The 11633-nt window shown below is 44.9% G+C and overlaps 1 protein-coding gene across 1 annotated transcript in view; it reads right to left on the reverse strand.

Moving 5' to 3' along the window:
- Window positions 1-11505, reverse strand: part of AP1S3 (adaptor related protein complex 1 subunit sigma 3) — a 68646-nt gene extending 57141 nt beyond the window's left edge. Inside the window, exon 1 of the mRNA XM_020877725.2 lies at window positions 11334-11505. Within this exon, the coding sequence (XP_020733384.1) occupies window positions 11334-11444 (111 nt within the window). The 5' untranslated portion in view covers window positions 11445-11505. The remainder of the gene's footprint in view (window positions 1-11333) is intronic.
- Window positions 11506-11633: the final 128 nt, after the last annotated feature.

Here is an 11633-nt window from a genome sequence, read left to right on the forward strand (position 1 = left end):
TCAGTGAGAAAGTTGGATCACATTTTTTTCCCCTCAGCTATTCTCAATTCTCTAACAAAAACAACATAAAAAGAGGGGTCCTGGAAGCCTGGCCAAGAGCCAACTTAAAGAGAAAAGAACAAAGTGTCTGTGTGTATGCACGCATGTGTGTGTACATGTATGTGTGTGTATTGCATGTGTGTCTGTGTGTGTGTATTTTAAGGAAACTCATTCTGCTTCCATTCCAATTCCAGACATACCCAAGCTTAAGAAGTTATAAAACACGGGGAAAAATAGTTTTGCTGAAGAAATAACACAAATGGAAATATTTTTGAAGTCATTTTTCATATAATTTAAAAGGTATTACATTCAAATATAAAAAAACTGAAGGATCTAACAGAACACAATAAAAAGTGAATCTTTTTAAACACCAGATGCTTAAAGTTCTTTCCCAAAACAATCAGTGTCTCTAGCATACTCTTCTGGAGTTTTCTGCTTATATGTAGGCATATGTGTGTCCTGATTTTACACAGATGGGGAAATAATGTATAGGACCTAAGCTGACAAGTGACACTACACCTGAAAATCAGGCAGAACTGGGAGAACCTAGAGAAGACATGGCATCCTGTGCCCAGGGCTCCATGGGCATGCAAAAGTGCCGTCAGCAGCAGAAGCACTAACCTCAGGACTGAATCTACAGCAGATGCGGGGGCACAGATATGGCTCTGAACTTTCCATCCACCAGACCATGTACAGGCAGTGACCAAGCGCAGTGTGAGGCCGCTGGACAAACGGCCCCACCACCTCAGGACAAGAAGAGACAGGGTGGCAGGATGTGTCGGGGCCACCAAAACCAACACTGCTAGGGTCCCTGTGCCACCTGCCTCGGAAGCACCTACAACGTTCACCAGGTAAAAATGAGATGGTGACTAACAACTGCTTTGGGAGTATAACTCTCTTCTGTGTGCTTGATTCAAAATACATATTAAAAAAGCTTACAGAACTCCCCTCACCATCACCCCACCCAGAAAGTGGCCTCCAGGAGAGTTTCCGGGTTATTCAATACAACTTCTGTGGCCCAGAACCAGGGCTGGTTTCTGTGGACACTGGGGTCATAGGTTCAGAAAGGCACCATCCTTGATTTAACGCTCTGCAGACATCATCTTGAAATTCCCAATAAATTCTAAACAAGGGGTCCCACATTTTCATTTTGCACCGAGTGCCACAAATTACGGACTTCCCAAGTGGGGCCAGAGGTAAAGAACCTGCCTGCCAATGCAGGAGACATGTGATGCAGGTTCGATCCCTGGGTCAGGAAGATCCCTTGGCGGAGAGCATGGCAACCCACTCCAGTATTCTAGCATGGAGAATCCCCAAGGGCAGAGGAATCTAGTGGGCTACAGCCCAAAGGGCCACAAAGAGTCGGACAAGACTGAGTGTCTTGGCACCCACACACGCACCACAAATCACACAGTGGTCCTGCCTGGATCATTGCTTGTCATAGGGCAGGTGTTCAATATATTTGTCAAACACACACATGAATGAACTTCCCTGGTGGTCCAGTAGTTAAGACTCTGGGCTTCCAAGGCAGAGTACCCGAGTTCAGTCCCTGGTTGGGGAAGTTCTGCACATCTTGCAGAGCGGCCCCCAAAAGGGAAAAAACTACACACATGAGTGAATTAATGGAACCTAAGGTAGGACATGAGTCTACAAATCAAACCACAGCCTCCAAGCCAATTCTGGCTCCCCCACCTGCTTTGGTAAATAAAGCTTTATTAAAACGCAGTCAAAGCCATTTGCCTCCTGCCCACGGCTGCTTTCACTCTGCAACAGAAGGGCTGGTAATAGGGACAGAGACTATTGGGCCCAGAAAGCCTGAAATATTTACAATCTGGCCCTTTACAGAAAAGATGTTTCAGACATCTGCCTGAGAACACTGCCTCAAATTTCTCTTCCCAAATAACTGTAATAGCAGAAAAGGCAGGTAGGTGTGTGAGACCTGGAGGGTTAGCCTTAAGCAACTGAAGCTTCAATACTCTGGCCACCTGATGCAAAGAGCTCACTCATCATTGGAAAAGATCCTGATTCTGGGAAAGATTGAAGGGAGGAGAAGGAGGAAGCAGAGAAAGAAATGGTTAGATAACACCTTCAACTCAGGGAACACGAGTTTGAGCAAACTCTGGGAGATAGTGAAGGTCAGGGTGGCCTAGCAAGCTGCAGTCCATGAGGTTGTGAGGAGTCAGACATGACTTAGTGACTGAATAACAACAAACTAGTCAGAAACAACCTATTTCTTAGGGTTTTATTTTTAAAGTTTAGGTGAATTTTGTATCTTGGACCCAAATACATTGATGTTTTAACGCAAAAAAGAAAAAAATTCTATTAATCTACAATGAGTTGGATGGGTTGTTTTTATCTCTAGAAGTCCCCCTTTGACAAGGGTGGTTATACAAAAAGGGCAGACGCACCAGTTTGCAGACCACAGGTGACCTTAATTCCTCCTCCTTAATAGGCCCAGCATAGAAGGAAGCCTCCTGGAGCATTTCACTGGTCACTGAACCTTGCCACACACCCATCATTTCTTATCGTCCCAGAAGCCCTGCTAGAGAAGATACAGCAAGGATATCAAACACAGAATCCCACACGCCTGTGTTCTAGACTGAAAATAACATAGGTCTATGCTCCATCACACTTAAGAGACTAACGAATGGTCATATTCTTTTTCCCCAGGCAGTTTCTAGAAACCATTTAGAGAGAGCTATTTCAGAACCCAGTTCTTCCTGTTGGGAAGTTTTCAGACTTTGGACTTTGTGGGAGATTTTTTGAAGGCCAGCTTCCTCATAATGGTCAGCAGCATTTCATTTCTAATCGAAACAATTTTCAGTACCCCCTTTCCACTGTTAAAATTCTTAAGTTATTCCATGTTAGCAAGAAGTTCATTTTCTCTAGCTACTCAGAATGCTAGCAAGACAGCTCAGTACACTTCAGAGAGGATTTTAGGGGCATCTGCCTCTGATCTCTGCGTGCATTCTTTAACATCACAGGATTTGGGGGCTTCACACCATGGAAAGGGAATTTCTCCTGGGCAAAGAATTCCATCACAGTAAAACTAGATACACCAGAAGGGGAGACTCTAGGAAACAAGGAACCCCAGTGAAGCCTCAGCTCACTGGGAGAATCTCTGTATAGTAACAAGAAAATAAAATTGAAGGAATGATTTATAGAGATGTCAAGGAATGCTAATCTTTGAAGACTCAGGAGGTTTCTTTTTTTTATTTCCATGTAGGATCTTAGTTACCCAACCAGATATTGCCACTGGACTGCCAGGGAAGTTTCCACAGCAGGTTTCTTTACTTGTGTTAGGGGTTATTTTATCCATTATGTCTTCATCTGTACTAAAATAATTCATGGAACCTGAAAGGACAGATGTTAAAAACAGCTGTGTATTTCTGGCAAATACACAATCAGCTGACCACTTCCTTCCCGCTGTCGTTAATAAAATACCACACAAAAATTGTAAGCTGTTGACAGTATTTGTCACAAAACCAGTCACGGGAATTCAGAAGTAACAATCCCAGTGAGGGGTAAAATCGAGTCTCATTGGTGTTGCTGGGAGACACATGAGAAGGGCCTGTTGCAGATGAGCCCTCTCGGGAGAACAGAGCATCACAGAGAGTCTATTCCCAAGCCCTCTACCCACAGTCAGTGCTGCCCAGCAGTCAGAGCACACCTCAGAGGAGCGTGGTCACCACTGTTAAGAGGCGTCCTCACCCTCAAACTGGAATTTTCTTGAGACATAAAAAGCTTTTTTTTTTCTTTGTTTTTTATATGGACCTAGCAGAAGCAGGTTTTAGAAAAGACAGAGGAACCAGAGATCAAATTGCCAACATCCGTTGGATCATAGAAAAGGCAAGAGAGTTCCAGAAAAACATCCATTTCTGCTTTATTGACTATGTCAAAGCCTTTGACTCTGCGGATCACAATAAACTGTGGAAAATTCTGAAAGAGATGGGAATACCAGACCACCTGACCTGTCTCTTGAAAAACCTGTATGCAGGTCAGGAAGCAACAGTTAGAACTGGATATGGAACAACAGACTGGTTCCAAATAGGAAAAGGAGTACGTCAAGGCTGTTTATTGTCACCCTGCTTATTAAACTTAAATGCAGAGTACATCATGAGAAACGCTGGGCTGGAGGAAGCACAAGCTGGAATCAAGATTGCCAGGAGAAATATCAATAACCTCAGATATGCAGATGACACCACTCTTATGGCAGAAAGTGAAGAACTAAAGAGCCTCTTAATGAAAGTGAAAGAGGAGAGAGAAAAAGTTGGCTTAAAGCTCAACATTTAGAAAACTAGGATCATGCATCTGGTCCCATCACTTCATGGCAAATAGATGGGAAAACAATGGAAACAGTGAAAGACTTTATTTTTCTGGACTCCAAAATCACTGTGGATGGTGATTGCAGCCATGAAATTAAAAGACGCTTGCTCCTTGGAAGGAAAGTTATGACCAACCTAGACAGCATATTAAAAACCAGAGACATTACTTTGCCAACAAAGGTCCATCTAGTCCAGGCTATGGTTTTTCCAGTAGTCATGTATGGATGTGAGAGTTGGACTATAAGGAAAGCTGAGCACCGAAGAATTGATGCTTTTGAACTGTGGTGTTGGAGAAGATTCTTGAGAGTCCCTTGGAATGCAAGCAGATCCAACCAGTGCATCCTAAAGGAGATCAGTCCTGGGTGTTCATTGGAGGGACTGATGCTGAAGCTGAAACTCCAATACTTTGGCCACCTATGTGGAGAGCTGACTCATTTGAAAAGACCCTGATGCTGGGAAAGACTGGGAGCAGAAGGGGATGACAGAGGATGAGATGGTTGGATGGCATTACCAACACAATGGACATGGGTTTGGGTGGGCTCTGGGAGTTGATGATGGACAGGGAGGCCTGGCATGCTGTGATTCATAGGGTCGCAAAGAGTCAGAAACGACTGAGCAACTGAACTGAAGATATTAAGAAGAGGTGACAGGAATACACAGAAGAACTACACAAAAAAAGATCTTCATGACCCAGATAACCACGATGGTGTGATCACTCACCTAGAGCCAGCCATCCTAGAATGAGAAGTCAAGTGGGCCTTTAGGAGGCATCACTACAAACAAAGCTATTGGAGGTGATGGAATTCCAGTTAAGCTATTACAAATCCTAAAAGATGATGCTGTGAAAGTGCTGCACTCAATATGCCAGCAAGTCTAGAAAACTCAGCAGTGGCCACAGGACTGGAAAAGGTCAGTTTTCACTCCAATCCCAAAGAAAGGCAATGCTAAAGAATGCTCAAACTACCGTACAATTACACTCATGTGACATGCTGGCAAAGTAATGCTCAAAATTCTCCAAGCCAGGCTTCAAAAGTACGTGAACCTTGAACTTCCATATGTTCAAGCTGGATTTAGAAAAGGCAGAGGAACCAGAGATCAAATTGCCAATATCCGTTTGATCATAGAAAAAGCAAGAGAATATCAGAAAAACATCTACTTCTTTATTGACTACACCAAAACCTTTAACTGTGTGTATCACAACAAACTGGAAAATTCTTCAAGAGATGGGAATACCAGACCACCTGACCTGCCTCCTGAGAAATCTGTATGCAGGTCAAGAAGCAATAGTTAGAACCGGACATAGAACAACAGACTGGTTACAAATTGGGAAAGGAGTACATCAAGGCTGTATATTGTCACCCTGCTTATTTAACTTATATGCAGAGTACATCTTGAGAAATGCCAGGCTGGAGGAAGTACAAGCTGGAATCAAGATTGCCAGGAGAAATATCAATAACCTCAGATATTCAGATGACACCACCTTATGGCAGAAAGCGAAAAAAAAACTAAAGAGCCTCTTGATGCAAGTGAAAGAGGAGAGTGAAAAAGTTGGTTTATAACTCAACATTCAAAAAACAAAGATCATGGCATCTGGTCCCATCACTTCATGGCAAACAGATGGGGAAACAATGGAAACAGTGAAAGACTTTATTTTCTTGGGTGCCAAAATCACTGCAGATGGTGACAGCAGCCATGAAATTACAAGATGCTTGCTCCTTGGAAGAAAAGCTATGATAAACCTAGAGAGTATATTAAAACGCAGAGACATTACTTTGGTGACAAAGGTACATTTAGTCAAAGGTATGGTTTTTCCAGTAGTCATGTATGGATGTGAGAGTTTGACTATAAAGAGTTTAGCACTGAAGAACTGATGCTTTTGAACTGTGGTGTTGGAGAAGATTCTTGAGAGTCCCTTGGCCTACAAGGAGATCCAACCAGTCAATCCTAAAGGAAATCAGTCCTGGGTGTTCATTGGAGGGACTGATGCTGAAGCTGAAACTCCAATACTTTGGCCACCTGCTGTGAAGAACTGACTCATTGGAAAAGACACTGATGCTGGGAAGGATTGAAGGTAGGAGGAGAAGGGGATGACAGAGGATGAGATGGTTGGATGGCATCACCAACTCGATGTACACGAGTTTAAGTTCTGGGAGTTGGTGATGGACAGGGAAGCCTGGTGTGCTGAAGTCCACAGGGTCACAAAGAGTAGGATACAACTGAGCAACTGAACTGAACTGATAGTTGCTTTACAGTGTTGTAAAACTATGGCATCCCTCATCGGTCAGTTGGTAAAGAATCCGCCTGCAATGCAGGAGACCCTGGTTCAATTTCTCGGTTGGGAAGGTCCCCTGGGGAAGGGATAGGCTACCCACTCCAGTATTCTTGGGCTTCCCTTGTGGCTCAGCTGGTAAAGAATCTGCCTGCAATGCGAGAGACCTTGGTTTGATCCCTGAGTTGGGAAGATCTCCTGGAGAAGGGAAAGGCTATCCACTCCAATATTCTGGCCTGGAGAATTCCATGGAATGTATATGCCATGGGGTTGCAAAAAGTCGGACACAACTGAGCAACTTTCACTTTCACTTTCCAATGTTGCGTTAGTTTCTGCTGTATGACGAAGTGAATCAGCTTTATGCATACATATATCCCCTCCATCTCACTTCCCCACCCCCATCCCACCCTCTAGATCATTGCTCAGCACCTCGTTGAGCATCCTGAGCTACACAGCAGATTCCCACCAGCTATCTGTTTTACACATGGTTGTGCACATCTGTCAATCTCATTCTCTCAATTCATCTCACCCTCCCACCTTCTGTGTTCACATATTCATTTTCTACATCTGTCTATCTATCTATTCCTGCCCTGCAAATAGGTTCATCTGTACCATTTTTCTGGATTCCACATATATGTGTTAATATATACATTTGTTTTTCTCCTTCTGACTTAACTTCACTCTGTATGACAGACTCCAGGTCCATTCACATCTCTACAAATGACATAATTTCATTCCCTTTAGTGGCTGAGTAATATTTCATTGTATATATGTACCACCAACCAAAAGAAGAATACATTCTAATTCAGTTCAGTTCAGTCACTCAGTCGTGTCTGATTCTTTGCAACCCCATGAACCGCAGCACGCCAGGCCTCCCTGTCCACCATCAACTCCCAGAGTCCACCCAAACCCATGTCCATTGAGTCGGTGATGCCATCCAACCACCTCATCCTCTGTCATCCCCTTCTCTTCCTGCCCTCAATCTTTCCCACACCAGGGTCTTTTCAAATGAGTCAGTTCTTTGCATCAGGAGGTCAAAGTATTGGAGTTTCAGCTTTAATATCAGTCCTTCCAAAGAACACCCAGGACTGATCTCCTTTAGGATGCACTGGTTGGATCGCCTTGCAGTCCAAGGGACTCTCAAGAGTCTTCTCCAACACCACAGTTCAAAAGCATCAATTTTTCAGTGCTCAGCTTTCTTTACAGTCCAACTCTCACATCCATACATGACTACTGGAAAAACCATAGACTTGACTAGATGGACCTTTGTTGGCAAAGTAATGTCTCTGCTTTTTAATATGCTGTCTAGGTTGGTCATAACTTTCCTTCCAAGGAGCAAGCGTCTTTTAATTTCATGGCTGCAATCATGCTAATTACAATATATTTAAACCTGAGACAATAAAAATGACACATCTGGTGGGGAGGGGGACTCACAGCAGGGTCTCCAGGTTCAGAGTTAGATATCTCCACCCTTACTCTTGGCAACTCCTTCTCACTCTGTAATACAACGAGATTGTGATGCACAAGGAAGCTTGGAATTACCCTATTTAGGAATAGAAAGGACTTACACTGATGCAAACATGAATTCTGATAAAGGAATACCTTTACAGTTCAGTTTGGGAAGGTCTCTCTCAAGTCAAATGCAAAATCACATCAAAAACTCCTTGACTTTTTTGTAACATAAGTCTATTTTACTTTAGATAAGTAACATATATTATGAGAATTGGACTTGCAACACAAGAAGGTGCTTACTGATGTTTCAAAAAGGGTCACCATTTCAGATTCTTTCAATGGGTAATTTCCCAGTTTTGTTCACAAAGTGATGTTAAAAGTTACCTCAACTTTTCAGAAGTATGATGACTACATAAAACAAAGTCCACATGCATTTTTATTAAGGGTGTTCCCAAAGCCTTTCAAACTTCACCCTGTAAATCCTCACTGATATCTGCTTGGTGATGGTGGTGGTCTACGTTATGTCCAACTCTTTGTGACCCCATGGACTGTAGCCCACCAGGCTCCTCTGTCCAAGGGAAAACAAACACATAAAGGAGCAGTTTTAAAATCCTCCTTCTTCCATCAACACTGGCAACCATGCAATAGTAAATTCTCCCCAGTTAAGTGTTTAAGTGCACTGGGCTCACAGCCAGTGGGGATCTCTGAAAACACAATAACCCCTAGCTTTATTTCCCAAGGTAGAGATTTCTAAAACAAAGGCAGGGTGCAAAAGTACAAAGCTGATGCAAACAGAACTATCCAGCTATAAGCACTGCCCCTAGATGCAAAGTGTATGAGATTTCTGCCCTTGAAATGTAGATCACTGGCCCCGTGGAACCAAGGACCATTTTGTGTGTGTGGGTACCAGCAGGATGCTGTGGGCATCTTCCAGTTTCCTAGCAGCAAGAGTAAGGAACGAAGCAGAACTAAAACAGGGAGTCACAAAGCAACCCTCACGAAAAAGCCTAGAGATGCTAGGCAATGGGGAGGGCCACTTATGCTTCTCTGCCAAGTGACAGTGATAAAAGATAGGAAGTGACAGTCACTGAGCACTTACAATGGGCAAAGCTGGTCTACCAGCTTTCACTTGCATTCATGCACAGAACCTGTCTGGGACTCTTTTCACTCTTAAAAACTCAGCCCCAAATAATAAAAATAAGGTATTAATTAAATAAAACAAGAAAGCAAAACATGTATATATATTTTTAAAAATTCAGCCCCAAAGACTTTTTGTTTATATAAGTTGTATTGATGTTTACTGTATTGTGAATTTAAGTACAGAAAAAATTTAGATACTTAAAAACTATAGTCAACCTGTTACACATTAACAGAAACTCTTTAATGAACAGTAACAATATTTTCCAAAGGAAAAATAAATGAGAAGAATGGCATTGTTTTACATTTTGGCAAATTTCCTTAAAGTCTGGCTCAATAGAAGACAGCTGGACTGGCCTACTGCTTTTGCATTCACTCTACTACTCTCCCAGGTCAGGTTGACCTTGAGAAAACACAATGTACACTCATGTAGGAATGAACATGTAAAGGGCAAATAATACCTTTGTGCTATTATGAAAAGAGTTTTGGCCTTCTGGACTTCTAAAAAACCTTGGAGACTCCTAAGTGTACCCAGACCAAACTTTGAGAACCACTGCCTTATGAGTTAGGATCAATTACTATCTCCACTTTATAAATGAGCAAACTGGCACAGAGAGGTCAAGGCATGATCCAAGGACATGTTGCTGGGACAGGCCAGAGCAGGTAAAATGCAAAGAGCATAATACTTTCATTTGGTTGCTTGTTGCAAGAACTAACTGAGATCATGAAGGTAAAGAGATGAGCATCCTGCTTGGTTATCACAAGCACTCAAAAACATCAATATCTCCCATTGGGCAAGGTCTGATGAAAAAATAAGGAAACTGCACATTTTTTATCAACTCATCATTGACACCAGCAAGAAAAAATACAACTCCACTGCAACTGTTGTCCAGAACTTGTACCAGCTTTCTGGATGGAAGATTTTTGCAACTCACAGACTCCAGGGCCTCACTCCATTCTTCGTGAGGCAAATGATGCAGTGTGCTGCACATATGTCACTGTGTTCCTTGGGAAACCTGAGCAAGCCAGGAGAGTAGCTCCATTATTTACAGGTTCCTTTTTACACCATGCTGTATTTACAAGGCACCCTCAGCAAACAACAATGGCGCCTCCAGTCTATGCAGTGAAACCTAGAAACCACCATCTGTGATCTTCTGGACCAGGAGCTCAGCACTCCGATGCCCTCCTTGTCCATCAACTTTTGTAACCCCTTGGCGCCTTCCTGCTCCGCCTGCAGTGGGTACTCAAGTCCAGAGTGCGGGCCAATTTTGTTCCTCCTTTGATTTGGGAAGTGAGCTCACCTGGGGAAGTGGAACTCAGTGCTGTTCAGGGCACTGCACGCTCAAAAGAAAAAAAAAAAAAAAAACTACCCTGAACAGAAGGCAAGAACGAGAGGCGCTTGAAGCTACTGCTTCCATCAACAGCAACCAGGATCTCTCACCTGGATCACTGCAGACTGGTCCCCCTCCACTCGATTGGAATAAAATCCAAACTCCTTAACTGGGCTTATGAGGATGTCTTATCTGGCACCTGCCTACCTGTCCTAGTAGAAGCAAGGGTTCCTCCTCTCTGGCCTTTGCTCTCTCTGCTCCCAACACCTGCAATGCCCCCCTAGGACTTCCAACAGCTCAGATGTCACCTCCTCAGGGAGGCCTTCGCTTCCTGCCCCTCTTTTATACCTGCCTCTCCATCCTTGCATCCGGTTGTACTTGAGACTTCAGAGCACTTACTCTCGGAAGTTATCTCGATTTTACTGGTCTATTACTCATCTCCCTCCTTCCTCATCCTCCTCCTAGAAGATAAGCCTCCAACAGCCAGGGCTCCACCGGGTCCCCACGTCTCCGCCGCCCGGCACCGCGCCTGGCACAGACTGAGCGCTCAGCAAAAACGGTCGAATGAATGAAGCAGCGGCGCTCGGTGGCCGCAAGGGATCCGAGCTGGCGTCCCGGTGTCCCGGGCCGGGGTCGGGATGGCAGGGTGGGGGACCGCGGGGCGCTACGGGGCTGCTCCCCTACCGGCCGCGCGCCCGGCCCGGCGCGGCAGGTGCTCGGGGAGGGCGCCCGCACACACCCGCCGGGGTCCGCGCCGCCGCCCAGCTCTCCCGCACTCACCATGGTGGCCGGGCCGCCGCCGTCCCCGGCCGGCGAGGAACGAGGGCGGGGGACGCGAGGGCGAGACGCGAGCGCTGGAGCCGGCGCGGCTGACAGGTGAGGAGCCTGCATCAGACCATGGCTGCTTCCCACAATGCCCTCGAAGCGAAAGTTTGCAGACTCCGCCCCGCGCCGCTGCCCTCCCTCCCCTCCCGCTCCTCCCGCTCCCTCGCTACCGCACTTCCTCCCCGCCTCACCTCCCACCTTCCCCTCCTCCTCTCCCTCCTCCCGCTCTTCCCCTTTTCTCATCCCTTCTCACCC

This window comes from Odocoileus virginianus, chromosome 30, assembly GCF_023699985.2.
Source record: "Odocoileus virginianus isolate 20LAN1187 ecotype Illinois chromosome 30, Ovbor_1.2, whole genome shotgun sequence".
NCBI classification, from domain to species: domain Eukaryota; kingdom Metazoa; phylum Chordata; class Mammalia; order Artiodactyla; family Cervidae; genus Odocoileus; species Odocoileus virginianus.